The sequence below is a fragment of the Gracilinanus agilis genome, chromosome 3, assembly GCF_016433145.1.
Source record: "Gracilinanus agilis isolate LMUSP501 chromosome 3, AgileGrace, whole genome shotgun sequence".
NCBI classification, from domain to species: Eukaryota; Metazoa; Chordata; class Mammalia; order Didelphimorphia; family Didelphidae; genus Gracilinanus; species Gracilinanus agilis.
In genome coordinates this window covers 213,921,088-213,947,523 of record NC_058132.1, presented here as the reverse complement: position 1 = coordinate 213,947,523, position 26,436 = coordinate 213,921,088, and the positions used below count along the sequence as shown (strand labels likewise).

At 35.0% G+C, this 26,436-nt stretch overlaps 1 protein-coding gene across 1 annotated transcript in view; it reads right to left on the bottom strand.

Annotated features, from left to right (window-relative positions):
• Window positions 1–26,436, bottom strand: part of SATB2 (SATB homeobox 2) — a 234,964-nt gene that overhangs the window by 137,734 nt on the left and 70,794 nt on the right. The window contains exons 4-5 of the mRNA XM_044669668.1: window positions 7,997–8,123; window positions 6,291–6,414 (exon numbers count right to left, since the gene is read on the bottom strand). Of these exons, the coding sequence (XP_044525603.1) occupies window positions 6,291–6,414; window positions 7,997–8,123 (251 nt within the window). The remainder of the gene's footprint in view (window positions 1–6,290; window positions 6,415–7,996; window positions 8,124–26,436) is intronic.

Here is a 26,436-nt window from a genome sequence, read left to right as displayed (position 1 = left end):
CACTAGGTCATACTACTTCAGATACTTCAGAAGATTAAGAATAGATATATTCATTAAGAAAGGAAAGTATTATCAACTTCATCAGAAATATTCATCTCTAGAACCAACACTCTAATACCTTCTCTGAGAGAAAGCTAAAGATACAGTGACACATAAAAGAATGTAAAATTATAACCTCAGATTATCTGTAAACAAATCATAATAAGGAAGTTTAGAATTAGAGAAAATTATGTGATCTAAAGACAATTTTGAAAGTTTATAGGAACAGCCAAAGTAAATAACTAAAGTAAAAATTATTTGTATGGCATACTTGGAAAGCAGAAGTCTTACCATCAAAGAAATGCCAAAGTAATCAGATTTCCTTCCCTCAAAACCTCCTTTTAACAACAACTTGATGTTAAGGGTGGCTAAGATACAAATATATTAAATAGGTAGCTTTTTGTTTAAAGCAAAGTAAAAGATTATATTTCCCATTAGCAGTAATAGCAATCCCCATCTGGGCAAAGAGAGTTATTCCTAGGCCAATAATATGGTCATCACAGACAGAAAAAAATAGGTATAAAATATTCCCCTTTTTCATCCTGAATTAATATATATATATATGAATATAAGGCAGTACTTAGTCTGCTGTTTGGCTCAAAGGAGGCTGTTTTCTAATTTTCTGTTGTCAATAAAGGAATGAGTATGGGGAGACTGAGGTGACATTTTATATTTGGTACTATTTTTAAAATTTATTTGTATTAATTATGATTTTGCATGGGAAATTCACGCAAGTCAATCAGCAGCCTCTTTATCTCACTACTTATAAAACATAAAAGTGGAATTCTAATTTCTTAAGAATTCTAGTCAAATAAATTAAAATGTTACATTCATCAAAGTAACAGTTGCTGTGCCTTTATTGACAATTTGATCACCTTGGTTAGAAGAAATTGTCTATTGAGAAGGCACACCATTAGAGAATTTGTGATGATGCCAAACAAAATGCAACATTCTCTTGTAATAAAATAGACTTTAAAAACTGTAGAGAACTGGTTAATAGGAAGAGGAATGCACTCAATCTATACACATATGTTTCATAAAACATAAGTAAAATTTTAGACTCTGCCCCCAGGATATAAACACCAGGGATAATGTGACCTCAGTATGGAATGAGAAGCCTTAAGTTCAAATTCTTGTTTTGCTATTAGAGTTTGGTCTTGAGTAAGTCATTTTTTGTTCTCAGGAGCCCAGGTTCCTCTTTGGTAAAATGAGTGGGAATACCTAGATTAGCTTATCCCTAAATTTCCTTCTAGTTCTATATCTACTGAGAATAACTGGTTAAAAATGAAAACATTTAGGCAATTATCCACTTTGCCTAAAAAAATGACAACTGATTTGATTTGCTTTCCATTGACTTGACTCGTGGTTTGACTTTAATGACCAAGGTAATTGATCTCTTTTTTTGGCATCATGTAGACAGAATTTAAGTGCTTTCAATGATGCCTCATAGGTTTTGTACTGAATAGGATAAAAGAAACAATTATCTTGGGACTTATTGTTAGATAGGAACATAAAAGGTAAAGCTTTTTCTTCCTCATGATAGCTTTTCCTCTCTAACACTTACTGGTCATAATTCATCATACTAGAAATCTGGAAAAAGCCTGTGTAATGTTTGTAGCTTTAATATATTCTAATATAAAATCCCATCAGATCCAGGCTAAAGAACTGATTTCCTCAAATACTGTTTCCAGGATCAAAAAAGCAATGAGTAAGATGAGTACGTGATAAATGCATTTGGTAGGAACCACAGAAAAGCAAAGTTCATTCTTTTCAGACTAAAACAAATAGGAATCCATTAGATCCGTGTAATGTATTATAGCTTATAAATTAACACCTAATTATCACAAAGACCAACTTCTAGTAGGCAGAGATGTCCCTGGCAATCCAAGAAAGCTGCCTTATATCCTGAGCTTTTGAGAGGACCTTGCTAATTTGGAGACTAGAAAGGAGGCCATTACTCAGGTGAGTAACAATCAAGAATGAAGCTATTGTCAGTTGATGCTTTAAAAAATTATTGAGCCTCATATATACCCTATACATAAAAATCAATAATCTCACTATTAGACAGAACTAGACTGATTGCCTGACTACAGTTCCCCATATTCACTTCCACACACAGACGCCATAGCCTACATGTTACCATTCTGCACCGTCTAATTTTCTCCTTCAAAGTTGTTTTTACTGTTCTAGACGAACTTTATCTATATCACATTATTTTATTTTTTGTTGTTGGTTGTGGTGGTTATATTTGGGAGTAAAGGGGTGTTGGAAGAATAAGATGAACATTCAGAATATAATTTGCCCTGGATATTGATAGTTGTGATTCAACTTTAATCCCAATTAATGGAAAGCCACAAAAGCATCAAACCAAGGTCATAGTGCCCTTCTCTGCCTTCTCTGAATCAGCCTTATTTCAATAGGAATTCTATAAACTTGAGAAAACAGATGCTACAAGTCTACCATTCATAAGCAGTATTACTGCTAAAATTTACTAATCTACCAAAGAAGAACTTGAAAAAAACACCTGATGCCAATAGTCAAATTGCTCAATTTCTTAATTAGACATTAGGAAAGGACTTCCAGAAAAAAAGAGAGAAAATGAGGGGAGAGTGATCATTTCTGATGTGTGTTGGTTTCAGTCAGATCAATGCTGGTTGGACAATAACTGGTATGACAGAGCTGGATTACTTGCCCTCAGGTCCTGGCCCAAATTTCTTGGGAAGTTAACCTACTTGGACTTAGAATTCCTATCCTGGGTCTGAGTGGCCTAGAGTGTCTGCAAACTTATCTACCCTACTACAACAAACTTATTCTCAAACCATACTGTACTCCACACTTCATGATTTCAGGTGAAACAGCATTGCAGGAGTGAGATATGGCAGTAAGATTCAGAGTAATGGTCATAAAGGGAAATTGTCTCCCTGGGGCACAAAAAAATTTTATAATAAAGGATTTAAATTGATATTTATAAAGCACTGAGATTATAACAGATTTGTTGTGAAAGGTGTGAAAGGTAAAACTATGACCACTTAGCTAAAAAACCTAAGGGACTGCTATCATCATCAGATATATGTCTTAGTTTTGGGAATAGAGATAGCAGAATAGGTGGAACAAAAGAGATGGCTGGCTAAAGGACAAGAAGCAAATATACTCAAATGCCAATTTTTTCCTCACCTGGAATCTACTAAAACCTATTCTGAGAACTAGCTAACAAATATAGTGATATATACTATATGTCATGATATATAGTATATATTAAAAATCTATGTGTGTGATCTACATTTGTATAGAGATGTTTTATCATATCATGCATGTATCATTATACATATATATATATACATATATATTATATATAACAGACCCCTAAACAGGTGCCAGGGAGGACCCATGTTCCCCCTCCACAGCATAAGCATTCAGCAAGATGTAATAAGAATCAGCCTGAAGAAATAACTATCCTTCCTCTCTTCTCCACCCCTCTGCCTGCAGCCTGCTTCAGACTACACAAGGGGACCCGAACTTCAACTGAAAATTATGCCATGAAGGATGACTTCTCCCCCAGTCACACCCAAGAATCTATCCCCAATCTTCCTGAAAATTTCCTTCTTATATTTTTCCCCTCCTAGAAAAATGCTGACACCTCCACCCATCCAATCGCCATTCTTGCCAGAAGGAATCCCCTCTATACTCCAACCCTTCAGTTCATTCCCCATTTCCCAGTGAGCTGTTCCCATTGGTTAGGCACTTCATGTATCCTAAAGATTCCTGGGACTTGCCATTCACCTGGGAAACTACCACTTGAAGGATAGGCTCCTTAAAAGCAACAGTCTTATTTTTTAATTTATATTATCAGTATTTCACGAAACACTTACCACAGAAGGCTATTTTTTCATTCATTTTTTAAGAAAATGGAAGAGTGAATCAACCAAAGTGGTGATAACTGAATTCACAAAAGTTGAGCTAAAAATGTAAACTTTCTTATGACTTTTTTTCGGTATTTTTATTGCTTTATGTTCAGAAGCGGCTAGCTATAACAATTAGGTTGATGCTTCTTTACTACTTCTAATAAGGGCACAGACTTTGTAAGGGAACTATTTGTCTAACCAGTTTATTATCTCCCTCTGATCCATAAAAAATGGAGAGCAAATATTCAAACTGGGCTGGTCTCTTTGGATTGGCTGAAGGACAATATAGTTGAGAAGCAAAGATGTATTAGACACATTATTGAAGGATGGTGGGTCAGGGCATTTTTATGCAACGTATGCCTGTTCTTATTTGAGTAACCAAACCTTGGGTCAAATTACGTTTTTTTTCCTTTCCTTCTCTTGACAAAGGTGGTATCTACACAAAACTATTGATTCAAATATTTGGACTCTTTTTGAACTCAATATATAATAAAAGCTTTCTACAGCTCTTTATGGTGGAACAAACTGAAGCATAGTTCCACCTCCTAGATTCTGAATAAGATATGGAACTTAAAGGAGCTAAGTAGAGTGTTCAACGTGATTAGATAGGTGATTAAATTTGTGTAATATATTTACAAAGTTATCAATCTGCTTTTTAAAGAGCTGTCCCTGTGGGTTTAACACGTGTCAATCAGCTCTGAGCATCAATCAGATAATGAGTATAAGCTTAAATCAACCAAAACAAGTCAAAACTGTTTGCATTAATGTGGTTGAATCCTCTTTTAAATAAAAAGATGTCATTTGGCACTAATTCTCTCATTGCCCCCAATGTTGTTTCTCATTTTCAAAACAGTGTTGGGGTCATTATGTGGATGTTAGACACAGATACATCCGCATTTACATAACCAAAATTTCTGCACTAAAATTTCTATATGTTCTAAGTGTCTCTGGTCCACCTTTGTACAGTTCAGATGTTTGTCACATCCAGTAAGGGCCCTCTTTCTTTTGGGAGACAGATGGAAGACACCTCCCTAACTTTGAAAAGAAATAACAATTTTTGACAGCAATTTCCTGTGACCATACATTTAAACAACATACTGAGATGGAGGATGTTTGACAATTTTACCCCAAATTTGTTTGTCTGGCCCCAATTTGTTACAGTTACTTCCTATGTTTATTTTGTGTGTGATTTGATAAGCATACAAACCTATAAAAGGGAAAAAAAAAAACTAAAAAGCCAGGCTTTTAGACCGGCAGAAGGATTCTTCCAGACACCCCATTAGGCTCCAACCAGACTTTTTAATTCACGGAACAACTTTATAATACAAGTGCCTTCCCATAAATAGCAATGTAGGGTAGGCATACTTGAACTCACAGGATCCAGATTCTAAAATTAACATGCAAAATACTGAGTTGATACTTATTGTACCCTTCCATGACATAATCAAGTTTCTCAGGCTCCCTTTGATTCTTAAGCTCAGTAGTTTGTAGAATCACAGTTCTAGAGCTAGAAGGGACCTCAGAGTTCATATAGTCGAATACCTTTGTTTTATAAAAGACTAATATGAGGTCCAAGGAAGTGAAACAATTTATTTAAAGTCACATAGGTCCTAAGTTTCAGAGGTAAGATTTAAACTCAGGTACTATGACTTCTGAGCCACAATACTTCCAATATAGCTAAATCGAGTTCTGAAAAATAACATTCAGAAACAAAATATCAAACGTGGTTTTCTAATAGTGCCAACAAAATAAAAATGCATTTCAGTTCCAACTGCGCCCATCTTGAACTGCCATAGAAAAATATTGCTTAGTGCAAAATGTAGACAGCAAAAATGGGAAGTGTTCTTTCACTCCCTTCTCCCCACGATATTAACTAACCATTGATATGTATATGTGCATGGACTAAAAAAATAACTAAAGCAAAAATAATTACATAAGCATAGGAGTAAGGTTCTAAACAGTTCGCTAAAAATTTAGTATTTGTACAGCTACTAATATATTTTCATGTGGAGATTTAGCCACAGAATCTGACATTATCTTCAGAATTGTAAAGTCGAAAAATCATGTCTGTCCACTGGGAAATGGCTAAGATTTACGCAAATATTTGAGAGAAAAGAGTTATAATTTTCTAATTCATTATATTATCATTCCACTTTTCCTAAGAGGTTCTGCTTATGTCCTTCTGGGGCCCCATAAATAAAAGCAAAATACTTTTGCTTAGAAAGCGACAAAATAGAATGTAAAGTTTTCATTTCAAAACCCCACACTGGGAGCAATAAGGAGGAGTCAAGAAGAGAAAACGCTCACCCATTTTCTATATTGCTCAAGGCAGCAGCTTGTAATACTAACCTGGGAGAGCGGGCATTCTTTGGCTAACGTGCTCTGATTCATCTCTTTGAGCAGCTCCTTTAAGGCATTGCGGACTGTGGCATGGTTCCACTGCTCTGCTGGCAGATCTTCCAACTTTGAACAACTGAAAAACACAAGGGGAAGAATGAATGAAATGGAAATGTCTACTTCATAAGGACTTGCCCTTTGGACAAAAGACCAATGGACCTTCATACAGTGCCTCGTGGACTTAGGTTTTTCCTTCAAGGTGAAATGTTTTTAGGAACTGACCTTGCTAGAAATAGGAGAATAGCCATATACGCCAAGAATGGAATCCCAGTCTTACTTAAATGATGTAACATGTGTACAAAGTTGCTTCCTCTGGGGTTTGATGGAGCCCAGTGCGGTCTGTTTAAATCAGGCCACACAAATGCCTGGGAAAAGCAGTCACTTTATACATTAGGCAATGTAATATTCAGGGTGAGGGGTGGGAGAAGAGTAGGGAAAGGATATTCTAATTAATCTGGAGATGAATAGTGGGATGGAAATATGAGCCTAAACATATGGAAGAGGATTTTTGTCATTTTAAATTATTGGACACAATGTAAGAAAGTTTACAGAAAATCTTAAATCTTCAACCCAACCCACCCCTTAGTACAATTTGAAGGATCTAGTTACATATTCACAGGTTAGCTGTTGAGGTCAGTAGCATTAGGACATTCCTACAAAAGAAAAGTGATGCTAAGCCTATGTTAATAGTCAAACTTACTACTAAGTAATAACCCACATATATTTAATGTTTATAGTTGCAGAGCATGGGATATAGGCTATCTCACCTGAATCTCACAGCAGCTCTTTTACAGAAGGTTGTTCTTATATTATTGACTTTTTTATAGATTAAGGAAATTGAGGCTCAGAGCAGTACTTATGACCTGCCTAAGATTATATCTAGTAAATAACAGGGCTTAGACTAGTGCCCATATCTCTTGATTCCAAGTTCAGTATTAAGCCCACTATCCCACTTGCTTTCCATGAACCCTACCATGCCAATAGTGTTAAAAAAAAACAACATTAGTAGATGGCAGGTAATGTCACTCTAAGAAACATTACCTGAAATGTCCAAGAGAAAAAAAGATGGATCTATTGAAAAGATATGAGTCTAAGGCAATATGACAAAATACAGGATGAAATTTCACTGCATGGTTGTTTAGGATGTCAGAAGAGAGGAAGTAATTCCTAATTTAAGTCAGAGAAAGAGGTTTTTTTCTCCTCTCTGGAATGTCCACCATAGGCAAAGGGAAAAGTCTCAAGCTCTCAGCCATTCATTCTAGCATGTTGTAAAAACACAATCTAACCCCTTCAAAACCCAAATCCTGGAAAAAAGAGATGTTTATTTTTCAAATACAATGTGCTAAGCATTTAATCAGGCCTGGAGGACCCATTAAATTAGAGGTTGTGGAAGTTCCCTTTCAGGGTTAAAGATCTTTAATGATTGATCAAGCTTCCTCCAGGTTCCCACTTCACTGCTTCAGAAAACAAAATATAAAACAGTTGGAATGTAAACTGTAAAGATGTTTGATGAAGCACCCTCTTCCCTTCATTTTCCTTTTCATTTCATCAAAAGCCCTGAAATTAATGAAGACAGGATGTGCTAATCTCTGTAGAAATGCTATGATCGACAGAGCAGCTCAGAGAATAGGAAAGGACAGATGTTCAGAGACACCCACCTTTGTAATTGGATTTTCAATGTCACAACATGATAGACGTCTTGTAGCATGTCGGCTACTGTCGCATCTGGTGCATCAGTCACATAACTGAGGGGGAGAGGATTCCACCTCCCTAGTTTGATTATTCCTGAGGAGGAAAGAAAAAAGATAATAAACATTTATCTACTGTTTATTAAATCTTTTCAATGTTATAGAAGTCATACAATAGTCAGCATTCAAGGACTAACCCAGAGATATTTTTATATCACAGAGCAATAAGCAATTTCTTTCTTCCTGACAATTGAGCCCTCCTCTACAGGAAGATAAGGATAAAAGATGAGGTTTGCAATCATGGTTCTTAATGCTTTTCCCATTCTTTTAATTGCTTAGAAAACCAAAAAGATATTTAAAAGATAAAAAAAAGTCTTCCTGCCCTTCCTGAAAGTCTTTAATTCTAACTAAAGGCCTACACTAAATATTCTAGACTACTGATTTTACAGACAAAAAAAAACCTTAAGTAAATACAAGATTTGGTTTTGAATTGAACAAGAAAAATTCCTGTGTGTGGGCTTAGCACACAGTTACATCCTGACTGTGGTGTGATTCCCAGTGAGAATAGCATTTGGAATTGATGAAGTAGTTAGAGTTCACTTCCAGATCTGTATTTCACCAGCCAGAGGGTTTGCTTTCCTTGGCAAAAAGCAGCAGTGAGATACTTGACCACAGATCAAAAAATAGCAGAGTTGCCTTTGAGTTCCTTTTTTATACCCCAGCTCTTTGTAGTGACAATAGCAACCTTCTCTATGTGTTTCTTAAAGGAGACTGTAAACACATGCCAACAGAAGAAATAATATAGTGCTTGGGCAAAAAGTTGGATTTGGAATCAGAAGACCTGTGTTTGAAGCCCAGATTTGCTTCTGCCTGTGTGACCAAACATGAGCAAGCATTTTAGCTCCATGGACTCATTTTCTTATTTGAAAAAATGAGGGAGTTGAACTAGATGACCTGTGAGGTCTATTCCATGGTCCCTTAAGGCTGATTTAGTCAAAATGTGGAAGAATTACACTATTTGTTAAATCAGAATTAATGAGATAACAATTTAGCACTGTGTCTGGTACGTAGCAGGTGCTTAATAAATGTTTGTTCCCTTCCTCACCCCTTCCCTATCCCCTATCTGGAACACTCTCATTATAGAAAGTTTCTTGAAAGAACCTAAAATTTTTGTTTGTTTTGATTTTTTTAAGGGAGGGAAAGGAAATGTGAGACTATTATTGAGATGAAACTGTCCTAAATCAACTCATGATGACTGATACCTATGCAGTACTGATAGAGTTAAACATATAGCAGCTCATTTTCTCCAAGCTATGCAGATTTTTTATTCAGATGAAATGTCAATCTAATAGTTTTTATTTTATTAGAAGCCATTAATTCTATGTTACAATTAAGTTTCATTGATAGAATAGAAACAGGTCAATCCAGTGTCTTAATATCACAAGTGATGTCATTATAAATACAGCTATAAACTATTGAACCTAAATTTTCATTCTCAAAGTTAGAGGGCACCTGAACACTGAAATGGATTTAATAGAACATCTCATTACATAAATATCAAGCTACAAGGCAATACTGCAATAAAAGGAAATGAACTTTCTGGAAAGGGTAGGGCCTGTCCAAGATTGAATAGATGAATGTGTAATGCTTGACATAATGCTTGAAAACAGGGAATAAACAGAACAAAAATATTAAAATGATGCACTGTTTCAGTATTAAGATTTAACAATCTGGTGCTGAATATGCTGCAGTATAAATAGTGCCTGGACTCAGATCCAGCAAAGTAACACAGATCTCATTCATATCGCCGTATGTCTCCAGTTCTGGCTTCTTAAGTCATATTTCCCTTGCCAAGAGAAGCTGTTTTTCTTGTGGGGATAGTTTTCTTAACATTCTCTCTCATGACAATGAAAAGTGCATAGCATACAATATATATCAGCCAAGAAGTGAACATCAAGGGTCCACCAATCAGTCATGCAGTGAGATATGGTTTGGTTCTTTTCATTCTATAAGTTACCTCAACGTCAAAAATAAGCCCCCCACTAAAAAGATAACAAAAAACGTCTCAAAGAATGCATACATACCTATTTTTAAAACCACTCCTCAGTTTTAAATGTCTCTTTTTTAAGTCAGTATGCATCCCGCAGATAGCCCATAAGATGCATTTAAATTGAGCCCATTTAAAAGGCCTTTTTTTCCATTCAATTACAGACAGTACAGAAAGAGAATTCCATCTGTAAATATGTGCTGCTGACAGTATTGGAGGGAGAGGAGAAGAAAGGGAGGGCTGATTACTAAGGTTATTTCAGTTACTAAGAATGAAATCCACACTGGAAATGATCCTCTGTACATTGAAAACCAGACTGCAAAGCTCTACAAGAAATAATATGCATATTGCCTTACAGGAAATGTTGACTTTTACTTATACTGATTCCCTACCTATCTTCATAAGGACACTGTTTTGGCTGGAATGAGACACACACACAGGTGTTACAAAACTTAATGCCTTCACACAGAACACCTGCCTCAGGTTCTTTACATCTTGGAACTAAGCGGCTGACTGCATGTCATTTTCTCAAGCAACTTCATGTGCTATGTACATTTTTCCCCTATACCATATTGTACTCACCTACATGGTGGTTAGAAGCCATGGTTTTAGTCTACAGATGGAGGATCTTAGGAAAATACAATGATGTTGTTCACATTGCATTCACTTATTTAAACTGATCTTTCCTTTGAATATGTTTTTACCTAATCTACACGTGTAAATCCTTTATATAGATTTACATTTTGGAATTCTTCCATTTTATGCACTTTAATAACACATTATTTGAAATACTAGTTAAGCTTTAGTCTGGTGGATTAATCAATGTTTAAAGAAAGGATAAAGTCTTTCAAAAGATTTCACTCAAGGACTTTTTATGAGTTCATTATTTTTTCCTCTTTAACCTCCTGGTTTCTTTAGAAAAGTATAATGAAGGGTCCAACATCAATTATCCCCTCTGTTTCCAGCATCTTCAAACATTCCCTCTTCACTTCTCCTTTCTCTTTTGCCTCCTAATATGCTAGAGTTCCCACTATTCTAAAGCTTTTAAAAATTCCTTTTTACAGTCCTTCTATACATTAAGTTATCATTTTCCTTTCCTAACTTTCCACTACCAAATCCTTAAAAATTATTTATATTCATCATTTCTACTCCTTGCTCCCCTCTCATCCTTTTTTCCTCCTCTACAATCTGGCTTCTTATGCATTTCACTACTGAAACTACTTTCTCAAAGGTCACCACCAATGATTTCTTAGGAGACATATTCAAAGGAAATATCTCTGTCCCTAGCCTCTGTCAACCTGGAAAAACAAAGAACCACTGAAGTAGTTATAAAAGAACAAATCTTTAATCAGGATAAGGGAGATAAACCCTAAGAATAGTAAAGGAACTGAGACAAAATCTAGGCCAACCCATCACTGAACAAGAATACAACAGACCCAACAAGTGGTCTTCCACCTGAAGAACTCCAATGAAGGAGAATCCATTACCTTTTGAGACAGCCATTACAATTTAATGCAACTCTGAAGTTAATATGTCTTGTTGGCATCAAGCCTAATTTATCCCTTGGAAAATTCTTCCAATTTCTCTTAGTTCCCTCCTATGAAGTCAACCAAAACATATCTAATTGTTCTTCTATAAGATAGGTTTTCAAATATTTGAATCATTATCCTTCAGTTTTTAAACTGTTGACTATCCCCTTCTTCTTGACTTTATTCCACTAATCTCTACCTGTCTGGCTGCTCTTTGTTTTTCTTCATCATTTACTCTTCTTTCTCCTCCTCTCTAAATACTGACAAAGCCCTGTCCTCCTCATCTGCCTTGTCTTTTCTCATTCCAATATCACATCTCAATCTACATTTCATGGATGGCCTCTATGAAGTGACTTCCAAGTTGGAAAGGTCTTGACTTCATTTTTAAGCCCCAGTTACACATTCCCAATTCCAACTGGATATATTTCCCTCTGAATGTTTTGCCAGTTCCTCCAGTTATACACTTTCAAAGCTGAGTTCTTCATCTACCACCCCAAATCAAGTCTGCCTGGTGACTTCTCTATTTTTAATAAAAGCACCATCATTCTCCTGCTTATTTAGACTAAGAAAATGGGAATGATCATAATCTGTGTTTATGAAGAAGTATTTAAGAAGTATGGTCTTTCAAATTGTTACTAGTTCACACATAAACAAAGCTCCCTAGATCAACTTTATTGTTTCTAACTAAGGAATTTTATCACCATCATTAAATATTTACTGATTTCCTATGTGCTGGGTACTATGATAGGCATATAGGTAGTTTGAAATCTTTTTTCCACATTACAGAGATCAAATGGGGAGCTGAAGTTCATTCAAAATAGTTTTAATCACCTTAATTTAGTGTAAAATAAATTAAAATAGCATATATTAAGACAAGACTTTCAAAAAATAAAGTCCCAAGCAATATTTTAAGTATCTGTCAGTTATATGGTTGATAATTTATCTTAAAAAAATAATTATTCTTATTTGAGTGATTTTTATCCCAAGAAACTAAATATTAGTCTAAATAGATAATTTTAATGCAGTCAACTCTCTTGTTTGTAAAAACAGTAATAATTGTCTCAGTTTTTAAAATGTTTAGTATTTTGTTTTTTAATTTATTATTGATTCCTGAGGATGAATTAAAATCCATAGTTTAATGAAACAGTGAAAGGAGTTTTATCATCTAAGAATTATCAATTCACTCAATTATTTAATGAGCATTCATAATGTGTAAGATACTGTTTTAAACTTTGTGAGAAGTAAAAATAAAATAATATGTTCTTTCCCCACAAGAACTTTTCCATGCCTTTATAACTTTTATTTTATTCTGTTTTTGAATTTTTCAAGACACTTCCATATATATGTGTGAATATGTATATATACTATCTCATTTTATCCTAGAAAACTTGAACTATTACTAAAACATAGTGATCCCAAGCAAGAAATAATGATATAATAAGAAGTCTAACCGATTGCTTTCATTCAAAAAAAAATATATTGCAATTCATTAAGATCCTAATTTCAACAAATTCAGTCTTTGCCCTTTAGAACATGCTATCTGGTAGAGTAGTTTGTCTCTGCTAACCACATCACTTATACAATTGTAGAATGTTGTAACGAGAAAAACTCAAATTATCTACTTCAACACCTTTGATTTTCAGATGAGGAAACTGAGGTCCAAAGAGGGAAAGTTATTTTGCCTAAGGTTATATAAATCAGGAGCAGAGTCAAATATCTGGATTTAAAACTCTTAGCCTAGTGTTCTTTTTACTACACTATACACAAAGATGTATACATACATACTTGTTGGCTTGGGTAAATAATAAACAAAACGATTACAAATTATCACACTTGAACTTTTGGTTTCAGGAACTGATTTAAAATTGTGAATAATAATGAACTTCCTGCTTGATGCATGTCTTACTGAAAGCTCTGTAATACACTGGGGGGGGGGGGGGGACAGAAGGAGCCCATTTTAAATTGAATTCAAATTGTTTTCAATAGCTATAGAAAAAGCAAGATTAGACATGTTCTGCAAGTGTTGAAGCAAATGATAAGGCAACCTGAAAACTTATTCAGAAAAAAACTCCTACACGTTCACAGACCACAAACATATCTAGAGCTGACAAGGATTTTGAATGATTGTTAGACCAACGCCTGACAGTTAAGGTCACATAGGTAGTAAGCATGAGAGATAAGACTGAAACACAAGTCCTCTGAATCATGAACCAGTACTCAGTAAAGTTCAAACATGACTCTAACCTTGTTAAGAATTTTTTTTAATTCCCTAATTGTACCTAATCTACTCCAAAACCTTCTAATTAAAATATATATGTGTATATATGTATACATATATACACACATATACATATACATGCATGTTTATATAAACATACACAGATATGCAAAGAGGGTTGATTCTCTCGTTTATTATTGGACAACTATAATTCTTTTCAAATTAGGGGCTCAAAGATGGCTCATAAAATGACCAGTGTACCTGTTCTAGTCACATGAGGTATTTTTGTTGACTGATAAAGAAAATGAGAGAGTAACATATAAATACTTTTGAATTTTATACAAGAGATTTTGCATTTTTCCCTTCAGACAAGCAGTTTGTAGATCAATGGGAAACTACTACCTTGCATTTCAATGCTGCATTAACTTTTTTCTTCAAATCACTTTCTAATATTACATACTTAATGTGATCCTCATAAACCCTAGAAATGTAATTATTCCCCTTTTAATATATAGGGAAACTGAGGCATTAAGAGATTAAGTTAGAATTGGGATTTTAGAGCTAAAATGGATCTTGGGGAACTTCAAGTTCTACCTATGATGAGGAAACATTTTCAATCATTCACCCTGGGAAATTTCTTCTGTCATTTATTATATACAAGGATAAGAAACATGTACCAGTTAGGGGAAAGGATATATAAATGGGTCACCTAGAAGACAACAGGACAGGTGGAATTGCTCTTAATAAAAGAGGTCTATAGTGTATCTCAAAACAAAACACACAGGCCAACTTTTTGAGTTAAAGATGTATAGACCAGCAAAGGTAGTTATTAGTAGCATTTCCTCTTCCTGTATAAAAATGTCATTTTACAAACAATTTCCTTTTAATCCAGGTGCATTTTAACACTACTTTTAATAGCACAGTGAAAACTTAGCCCAGGGAAATGAAACATTAGCATTAATATCCAAAAGCTGGTGTTTATATATTTCATAACTCCCTGGTAAAGATCCCTACAAATGCCTGTCAATAAAAACTCTGGTCTCAAAATAACTAAGCCTTGGGGCTCCCAGTTTACTGCATTATTTCCACAATACACCAACTGCTGATGAGGCCCCTTGTAAGACGGGTAGACCCTTGTGACACTGATTGCATCTGTTTATCCTCTTCAGAGTGGTCTTGTCCCTATGCTGGAGCATATAATTTTCTGTTGTTCAGCTGTGCTTTGTTAAAGAAATTAAAAACTGTCTGTCCTATATAATAAGAACATAGAATTATTTATCCATAAATCAGTTCACAGGAAATCACTACCCAGCAGTATATAATAACTCAGCCTGTGTTTCTAACCTGTGGCCTGACTGTAGTATATCATCAAACCATAGAAGCATAAAGGCATAATTTGTAGTTATTATTGTTAAACCAGTGTTGGGAATGACTTCTCAAGGAGGAAAGAGAAAGTAGTAACAATGAACGTGTTTTCTGAGTGCACATATTTTCCATTTTAATACTACTTATTATAATTAACCAAACTCTTCAATACACTCTAGTTTAATTCTCAGGGCTCAATATATTTTAAGTGGCTTATACTGGTATGGAGGTGGATGGAAAATGAAATAACACTCTACAGTGTTTTATATGATACAAGGAACATTACAAATCCTAATGAATGAAACCCACAACATCCTTTTCAGGCAGGCCGCCCATTGACATACTGGTGAGTTAGTAACTGTACTTCTAATCCTAGGTTTATAACGATACAAAAAACCCACCACCAAACTCTATACAATAATAAATAATTCAGAGGCAAGCAAGAATAAATTATGAGATTTTATTGTGATATAAACATTATCTAAAATCAACAAGTACACCCACACCTTCTGAATGAATAATGTCCTGTCCCAGCAGACAACTGTGAGTGTATCACTTCAGGAATTATTCACAAAACGAAGCCAAACACAGTTTAAAGGCAATGGCATGGGTATTGTTAAGCGTCTGAGGGCTTTTCTGTCCCTATGTATAATAAAGGAACTTTCTGTCCTGATAAGAGTACTTATTTTTACTCCTTTATAGCCTGGACCTCTCTTATTGCAAGGGAAATGACCATCCAAAAGGTCATGAAGGTCATGAAGCAGAAGAGCAAATTTTAAACCTGTCAGGATGAAAAAATAACAATGTCATGTAGCTGCACAATCAAGCTTTCATGTTTTTTCAGGGTTAGCTGCTTTTTGCCTGAATCTACTCCAAAATCTTCTAATATATATATACACACACACATACACATATATACATATATGCATATGTATACATACATGTATATATAAACATATGCAATGTATACACACATATACAGTACCATTCTGGTGCCTGTAACTCAATACATGTCTTTTACATTTTACCATGTAAAGATTTTGTCTCATGTAATAGATGCTGCTTCACATTTGGGAAACGTTATGTTATAACCCTGACTTTTATTAGATTATTTTATATAAGCACCAAGTAACAAGGCTAAATTAATAAAGACCCTATTGAAAAAAGAACAGAATTTCCCAAATTAAATAAAACTTTCTGAAGTTGGTATTTCAGAAACCTTTATTTAATTTTCAAAATTCCAATTCTTTTGAAAAACAGCCAAAATATTGGTCAGGATATGGAAAAAACCTGGCTGATGTTCATTTATTTATTTCCTAAGATTGTTGTTTAAAATAGAGTAAAATATAACAAATGAATAATATAGCCTTGCAAAAAATTACTTTAATTCTCTTCTTTCCAAATTTTTATTCATAAACCTACTACTATAAGATAAAAAAGTCATCTAACACATTTTTATACTTTCTAAAATGAAGAAAATACTTGACATAGTTTAAGCTAATGGTCTAAATTTTTGGAAGGGAAGGGGGAAAGATGATTTTATCTTCCTTTTATGATAAATAAATTTATATCCAGTATTTTCCTACCATTTTACACAGAAATCATTAAACCAAATGTTTTTAGTAATCGAAATTATAGCAAAAAAGTTTACTGATAACATACTACACTGCATTTCAGCAGATACCATTCATAACTCACATTATGCCAAAGTTCTCAGAGGCTAAGAATTACTGATGGGAATTTTAAAATACAGTTGCCTTTCATTTCTGCAAGCCAGTTTCATATATTTCCTCTGCTAGTGGCCGAAGCTTTCCAACAGTATTTTCTTTTGTACCTCATTATCCAGAGGACACACAACCTCTATGTCCACTAATACTGCAAATGTTGTCCATCACAATATGTCCTGCAACTTTGATATTCCAATCCTCCTGGCACATTTCTGTTTTGTATTATATGCTATATGATATTGGCATCCTAGGTGCTAAAGAAACCCATGTCACTGAACATAAAGGTTAAAAGTATATTTAATTTATATTGTAATTCATTTTTCAACTCAACTGATTTCACAATAATTTTTTGAGAAGCTCCAATACTGAGAAGCAAGTGTGGTAGTAACAATTACAAAATGCCAATGATATTTCTTTGGTATTTCTGAACAAAAAGGGGATGCTTAAGAAGATATCCTAGGAAAAAGGGAAAAAATTTCAAATGCCTGGCAGCTCTTTTACTGACTAGGTTCTAATGTATTTAAGACATTAATGTGTGTTTTTTTTCACATTTTTCTATCCTGTTTTCTCCACTCTTTTTGTAGAGACACTCAAGAAGTTAGATGAATAAAGAATCCTAAAAATGCCAAACCTTTTAGAATATATACTAGCTGATACCTGCTCCTTTATGTTAAAGAAATGAGCAATGAATTGTTTAAATTTTAATATGCCATTCTGATTATTTTTTTCTGAGATTTTTTATTATAAGTGACCAACCTAGAAGATTTCTCATGATTACTTCCAAGTCTATGAGTAAAGGAAAATTTCCACTGCTTAGAAGTTACCAATATTGGGGGCAGCTGGGTGGCTCAGTGGACTGAGAGCCAGGCCTAGAGATGGGAGGTCCTAGGTTCAAATCTGGCCTCAGTCACTTCCCAGCTGTGTGACCCTGGGCAAGTCACTTGACCCCCATTGCCCACCCTTACCACTCTTCTTCCTTGGAGCCAATACACAGTATTGACTCCAAGATGGAAGGTAAGGGTTTAAAAAAAAGTTACCAATATTTACCACGTTCTCAAATTCTACATACTTTCATTGCACTCTCTTTGCCTTCCTCTATTTCTTTCTCTATTAAACTAGGGCCTTGAATATGATGAATTTTTTTCTTTATTCCATATTCAAAAAAATCTTTGACATTTCATTGAGGCTTTAAAACTCAGCACTTCATATTACAGAAGTTATTCAAGAATAAGATGACCTGTTGACCTTGAACTCCATAAGAGCAAAGCCCACACCTGGTTCAATCATCTATTGCCTTTCATCTACCAAAGTGCCTTTTCACTATGTGATAACCTAGTGTGGTTTCTTTTGAACTAAACAAATGAATGGTCCAAGGAAGTATAACTTTAGAGACACCAATGTCTTTCTCTGCATTGGTTAAAAAGGCAAAATGCTAGGTAATTTCTGTGTCCTGTGTGGTTCAGTCAAGTTTGTCTCCACAGACACATAATCTGGCTTTCTGGAGAAACATCTGAGGAGCTAAACTAGCAACCTGGAAGTTTTTTAGGTATAACTGGCTATTAGTTGCCACAAGGATAAAAAATAAACCACGCCTTCTTTTGCTTGCCCTAGGCTCATGATACCTATTTCTAACATGGGGAGATGATCCAGTAGACTCCAAAGCTGGGATATTACATTCTCCTCCATCTTTATGATGTGAAATAGGAGATGAAGGAGCTAGGAAAATCATACAACCACTGTTTGAGCTCCTAATAATTTACCACAATGGTTGTGTCCTTAAGAGAACTTTCTCTTGAAAAGCTAACTGATGTTATTACTCGAAATAAACAGAAGGAATGGGGAAGTTGTGCATGTCTAAGTCTGAAGTGTTTATTTTCCAGACATAGAGGTGTAAATTATTTCAAGTCCCAAAGTTGAAGTGGCATGGAAAAGATTTGTCTGGGTACAAAGGTAAGTAAAAAGTATGAGTGACAGTATTTTATGGGTCAGTAAGCTTTCAAAAACTATTTACCATCTGTTTTAGACTATAAGCTACCAGAGGGCAAGGGTCATGTCTGGTTTACTTGATTTATACAATCCCAGCATAGAACCATAAGCCTATGGTAGCTGCCTTAAAAAATCAAATGATTATGATAATGATGTGATCTGACTTCCATCTATGATTAGTAAAAAAAATTAACAGACTAGAAATCGAGGAAAAAGAACTAAAAATTATGTTGCAAATAAAATCAAGAAAAGGCAAGAAGTCACCTTTATTTAGTTTAGAGAAAAACATGGATTTCATGCATCAGCCACTTTTACTTCAAAATATCTGCTGAAAAATTACATCACTTAAATATAGGATGGCTCAACAAGTCACTGATGAAATGTGTACCTCATCTCCAGGGACTTGGTTATTCTTATTTTAAAAAACATATCAAGAATGAATATGTTCTAAAATGTTTATAGCAGCTGTCTTTGTGGTAGTAAAGAACTAGAAATTTTGGGGATGTCCATCAATTAGGGAATGACTGAACAAGTTTTGGCATATGATTGTGATGGAATACTGCTGTGCCATAAGAGATGATGAGCAAGCTAATTTTAAAAAATGGGAAGAACTACATAGAATTATGAGAAGTGAATGAGTAGAACCATGAGAAAATGTTATATAACTACAGAATTAATGTTTGAAAAATAATTTGTGAATGTCCACCTCCACTTGTGAATGTATAGAAATACAAAAGACATAGTTTATATATACATTTTTGTTTTCAAAAGGTGCCTTCTCTAATTCAGAGAGGAGAATAAGGGAGAAGGATATCTGGGAATTTAAATGTAACCAATAAACACATTAAATAATTTTCAAAGTGAAAGACATAATGTCAATATTCATTTGGTATATTGATTTTTTCTTTCATTTGATTAAAATTTTTCCAAAATGGCACACAGCCAGCTTTTTCTGTTTCTTGAGTTGGTTTCATTTTTAAACTTTTAAAAATAGTAAACAAAATTTCTAAATTCAGTGGAGTTGATGATGTGCCAGTTAACTGAGTAAAGCAAAACACAATGGAATATCAAGCAAGCAAAAAATGCAATCAATGTTACTCAGATCAGGACTTTTTCAAGTGAAATGTTCTGCTGAGCAACAATTCTAGCTAAAAGGACAAACATCAGTTTCTACAGACCCTTAACATACCTGAATAAATATGAAATTTGAGTTCATTTCTTCCTTATGCTGATTATAACCTAAGTACCATGCCTGTTCTGAGGTAACTTATACTAAATGAAGGAATGTGACAGCTGGGTGGCTTAAGGAAAAGAGACCCTGGCCTAGAGACAGGAATTCCTGGGTTCAAATCTGGCCTCAGAAACTTCCTAGCTGTTTGACTCTGAAGAAGTCACAAACCTATTTGCCTAGTCCTTACTATTCTTCTGCCCTGCAACCAATACTAAGAATTGATTCTAAGACAGAAGGTAAGGATTTGACAAAAAAGGAAATTATTAAACCATCAGAACAGATAGACTCTGACCAGATCAACTTTCTGCTTCATCAAGGTAAAGAAATGAATGAGGTAGTTATATCTATGAATCTGATAAATAAACATATCCTCTACAGAGGTATTTCATCCCTCATTAACCATTATCTTTCAACTGGCTCAATTTGTGGGATAAAAAAGAAAGGAATAAGGACTAAAAGAGGAACTAAATTAAAATAATCTTCTACATTTAATTGCACCAAGATGAATGAACATTAGTTCATTCAAGAAAAAAATTTCTCTCTTATTAGAAATTCAATGATTTTCTCCCCTTGATAATATAGTTAAGGCGGCTTATGTGGAGAAACAATGCAAATGGATTCTAAGGTTCCTCTCAGCTTTAAATCTATTACCTAAATTATGCAATAAACCAAACAATTAAGTGATTGCATTCTACTACAAAATTTTAGTCCTAGACAAATCACAAGGAAGCAACAATTCATAATTATGATAATAACAAGAAGTACTAATGAATTACTTATAAATCTTATTTAAAAGTGACATGCTGAGCCCCCTCCCTCTCCCTATGTAATGTCAAGCTTTACATTGCCTCAACTTTAAAAAAGGGAGCGGAGGAATCAATGGTGTCACAAGATTTCATATTGTGATCCTTGAGGGATGGAGTTGGAAAAAGGCTCCTGCTCCCATCCCCCAAAGGAATCTGGTACCTTATGTCTTTATTTTTAACCCCTGGAGCCTTGATTTAATTCCAAAATAAAACTAACACCATGAATGATGTTTCATTGCAAATCCCATATAAAACAGCTGTCATTTTTTTCCCATAGGTCTTCTAAAAGGAAAGAAAAGAAAGAGAGATTATACATATGTTCAGGCATACAGGACTAAAGAATCAAATTTTGCAAAAGTTTCTGCCACAGGTCTTCTCATTTTTAATGTTCTTTAAAAAATAAAAACTTTGCAGATATTTTAACAAATTACTTTGGAAGACATAAACATATGCACTTCCTTACAAAAAGATTAAGGGCAGAGACTATTTAAATTTTGTCCTTGTAATAGTATTTGACACATGGTAGGTGTTTAAATGCTGAATGAATTGCCTATATTTATGTTAAATCTTGTATAATGATGATCAAATCATCATTATACAAATCACATCATTATACAAATCAAATCACATCGATCAAATAAAGAAGGTTTGTATAGTTTCCTTCACATCCTCACTAGTAGCTACTTCAGGACTGTTTTATTTTTGTGATAATTTTATAACCAGCCCATCAAGTATGCACTGACAAAGCAGCTATGTGGCCCTCCCTTCCCCCTCCCCTATCACATGTAAGATTAAGATGCACTGGCAAAACTTGGAATAGAACAAATGCATTTCCAATTCTGATTAAGTACAACTTTCTAAAAATTATACAATCTAGGTCAGTGAAGAGACCTGAGAACACACAGTAATTTGTTATGCCTTTCAAAGTTGGTTGTATTTCAAGCTAGCACAAATAATCAGCAGAAAACATGATCATCTTCTAGATACATCCTTCTACCAGTAAAAAGTATCTAAATTTTTTTAAATGTCATCATCACATAATTTTTGATTCTTACTATTTTGCCAAATTCTATTTAAAATTGGGCAGCAAAAGCATGTGGGTATATCCCTCTCTCAAATAACTTTTTGTAAGAATTCTTCATGAAACCAAACATTTCTACTATATTACTTTACCTTTTTTTTTTTTGGTGGGGGTTGGAGGAGAATGACATCGAATATCAGAACAGGAAGGGACCTTAGAGATGCTCTAATCTAGTTCCTGAGCATCCCATCTTCAGTGCTCCCAATAATGGTCATCTATTCCCAGCTTAAAGATAATCCAATGCAAGAGAACCCATACCTCCCAAGGCAAACCATTCTGCTTTTGGAAAGTTCTGCTTCCTAGGAAGCTTCTTCTCATGTGGAACTGAAATCTGCTTCTCTGAAACTTCCTAAACCCTAAACCCATAGTCTTCCTTTTGCCATTTCATCCCAGACAAAACAAGTGGAATCCTCCCAGATATCAGAAGGATACCAAAATCTCTGCAGACAGTTCGTTTCCTCTTCATCCTAGTGTGCAACATCTGATCACTATATAGCATGCGTTTCAGTCCCTTTTGCCACCCTGTTCACTCTCCAATTCATCAAGCCTCGTGATTCCCAGAACTAAACATAGTCTTCAAGATGTGGTCTGATGAAGGTAAAGTACTGTAAGCCTAAAACCTTTTCATCTTGGGCACTAGGATTCTAACTGATGATATCTAAGATCACATTAGCATTCTGGGTGGCCATATCATACTGAGAAGTCATATGGAACTTGCATACCCAAAGGTTTTTTTTTTCCCATATGAATTGTTTGTTATTTAATTGAAATCTTTCTGTCCTTTACTTTTGCAATCAAACATTTGAAGAATAACTGATGAATTCTTTAGGATTTACAAGGCATTTTACATGAACTGCCTTAAAACAACTCTAGGTGTAGGCAATTACTACACATATCGGTGATGGCAAACCTATGACACGTGTGTCAGCACTGACACAGTCATTTTCTATGACACGCGGCGAAGTATGGGGTCGTATGCCAAGGATGAAACATTTGCTGTAGTGTAGTGTAGACACTCTGTGCACTATAGATGACGATTCTACCTATATTAATTTACTATTTTGGTTTATTAAATACAGTTATATATTACAATTATACATTTTTGTTATTTAAATTATAAATATCGCAAAATTATGGGTTTTTTTCTCAAAGTGACACACCACCCGAGTTATGATCTTTTTTTGGCAAATTTTGACACACCAAGCTCAAAAGATTACCCATCACTGACATAGATACTATGAAGCCCAATTTATAGATAGAGAAACTAAGGTACAAAGTAGTTGTGGCTTACCTATAGTTGCAATTTTTATTAAATGTCATAGACAAGACTTGGGTCTCTCTTTTTTTTTAACCCTTACCTTCTGTCCTGAAGTCAATACTGTGTATTGGCTCCAAGGCAGAAGAGTGGTAAGGGTAGGCAATGGGGTCAAGTGACTTGCCCAGGGTCACACAGCTGGGAAGTGTCTGAGGCCAGATTTGAACCTAGGACCTCCCATCTCTAGGCCTGGCTCTCAATCCACTGAGCTACCCAGCTGCCCCCTTGGGTCTCTCTTGATTGAGGGTTCAAAGTACTTTATACTATAACCATATTACCTCCCATTTAAACTCAGGTGTAGGACTTTACATAAATCCCTAGTAAATTTTATTAGATTTAGTTCAGTATGCATTAAGTTTTAAATGATTGAAAAGTACTATATTAGGTCCTGAGATAATTTAGATAAAACAATCTCTGTGCTCATGGAGTTTAGGTCCAACAGAGATATACAAAAGAGCTCTAATAAATTATTTAAGAAGGTACACTTACAAGGTAGTAGATAAGGGGCATAATTAGGTAAAGGAAAGAGCATGAATAAAGTCACATAATTAGAAAAACAAGATGTTAATGGGAAACCATGATTACTGTAGGTTGGCTTAAAAAAAATACAGGTTGAAGGGAATGATGTGAGAAAACTGAAAGGGTAGAACTGTACCAAATTATGGAGAATGCTGAAAGGAAGGCCAAGAATTCTGAACTTTTCTCAAAAGGATATCAAGTAGATGAGTGGCGTGACCAAGTCAACAAAGAGGATAATAGTCTGTAAGTGATGTGAACGCTGGTTGGAGTGGGGGTTAAGGAGGGAAGAAGTGGGAAAACGAAAAAGTAGAAAGAGTACAACTAAAATCTTTTCAGATCTCAGTTCTGACTTCCAAGATACCTGCTACCCCTTCTAGTATTGGCTTATCACAAATCTGATAAGCATGTCACCTATTCCTTCTCCTAACTCAAGGACAAAAATTCCAAACAGAACTGAGCCACAGTCTAATCCAAATCCCCCAGACTGGGCATTCTGCTAGAAGCTTCCCTTCAGGTCAACTGATAGTCATTAATTAATCACTACTCTTTTTGTTTGGTCATTCAACAGTTATTGATTCATCCTACTCTTTCCAACTTTTCCAGGATATTAGTGATGGAATGTAAATTTAATGTTAAAAGAAAGTAGCCTTTTTTCACTCACAAAATAGATTTTTGAAGTCCTTATCTTAAGAATTTGTGAAGATAATTTTTATGAAACATTCATAGTTATTTCTCTCTAGGATTCCTCTCTAACCATGCCAGAGTGTGAAATCTTGAGACATGGTACTTCCTTGGCAATATGGACACATATGCAACAGAAAGTAAATTTAGCCTTTATTCAAGAGAGACACTGGCCATACCATATTTTCTGCTTCTAGTCTGGGCTGGATTTAGATGACCGACTTAGATTCTTAAGTCTCTGTTTACCATTCTACTTGTTTCAGCCAGTGTCTAGAGAGAGATAAATTTGTCGTTTTCAGGATGGTGGGGTCCGATATTCATTTCTTACCCAGATGCACTGTTTCTGAACTCCTCTATGGTGCGTTAGGAGCCTCAGTTTCCTACAGGACCATGGCAGCCCTGGAAAGCATGGGGCCCCTCTGATTGCATGACTGAGAGTAGGAAGTTCCACCCAGAAGCTCCACTTCAGTAGGGTGCCCAGGTCATCCATTTCTTTATTTTCTATTAGCTACCCTCCTCTGACTTTCATCGTGCCCCCGGCCAGGCCTTTCCTTCTTGCTTCCTCCCCTCCCTACTTTTTCCTTTTTCTTTACCCATTAGATTCTAAGCTGGAAAGCAAAGGCTATTTTTTATTTTCTTTTGTTGTATCTCCAGGACTTAGCACAGGTCCTTAAAAAATGTGTATTGATGTTAACTATAATAATAATAATAATAATAATAATAATAATAATAATAATAATAATGACATTTATGTAGCACTTTAAGATTTACAAAGTGCTGTACATGCTATGTTATTTAATCCTCACAATAACCCTATGAGACAGATCCTCTAATTATCCTTGTTTTATTAATTAGGAAACTGAGAGGTTAAGTGACTTGGTCAAGAAGTTACCCAACTGAGGCAGTGTCTGAGGCAGGATTTGAACTCAGGTTTTCCTGACACCAAATAGAGTATTTTTATCCATTGTACCATTTGACTACCTTTCCATTCTCTCCATAAAATAGTCATAGGCAAACAGATATTTAATAATATTTGCAGTATAGCAATAAAATCATGGCTAATAATGCCATTTATTTTCTCTATCATTTCTTCCTTTGTGGGGATCTAATGCCTCATTTATTCTATCCTGCAAATTATTCAGAGTAACCGTTGGGCTGAACTAGCAAAATAATGGTAATTAGATTCAAATGTTCACATTCTTTCAATGCCATCTGAAGGTACAGAATCCCTTATAACCTCCCAAAAAGGGCACTCACTGGTTAAAATAAAAATATGACATTTTGCATATGAACAATAGGGATAAATTCCCTTACAAGGTAGATACACTTGCAACCCCCACACCAAAGATTTCTAGAAATCCCAACTTTCTTTAAAGGCTGGTCCAGAAGAAAGTGGGAGGTGAGGAGAGGGAGAGCAAAGAAAGTATAGAGAGGAGTAACAAATGCCTGACTCTGATCTCCCTCACCTGCAAAAATGGAACCTGTTACAGAGTCTAATTTGACACTTGGTGATTAAGGAGGGAATAAATGCCACTGTAACTCACACCTAAAAACTACAATTAAATTATAAGTGAGAATGGATTCAGACTTTGCCCAGCTGAAGGCCATATAAGCAACTTGACAAGAGCCTGAGGGCCATGCTTAATCTGCATAAAATGGAGCAGATTGCAGCCGCCCTCATCTTTTTTATTTTTAAACTCATTTTATTTGGTTTTTGAAGCACAACATACATAAAACCTCAAAGAGAGAGAGAGCCAGAGAGTTGGTGGCACATGTATTTTCCTTTAATCCTTTAGTTGCATGCTTTTTTATACAAACCATCTTCTTAGATGGATATTTACTGTCACAGAAGCAATACATGACACAATGGGTGTTAGAAAAAGGAATGCGAAGTAAAACCGAATT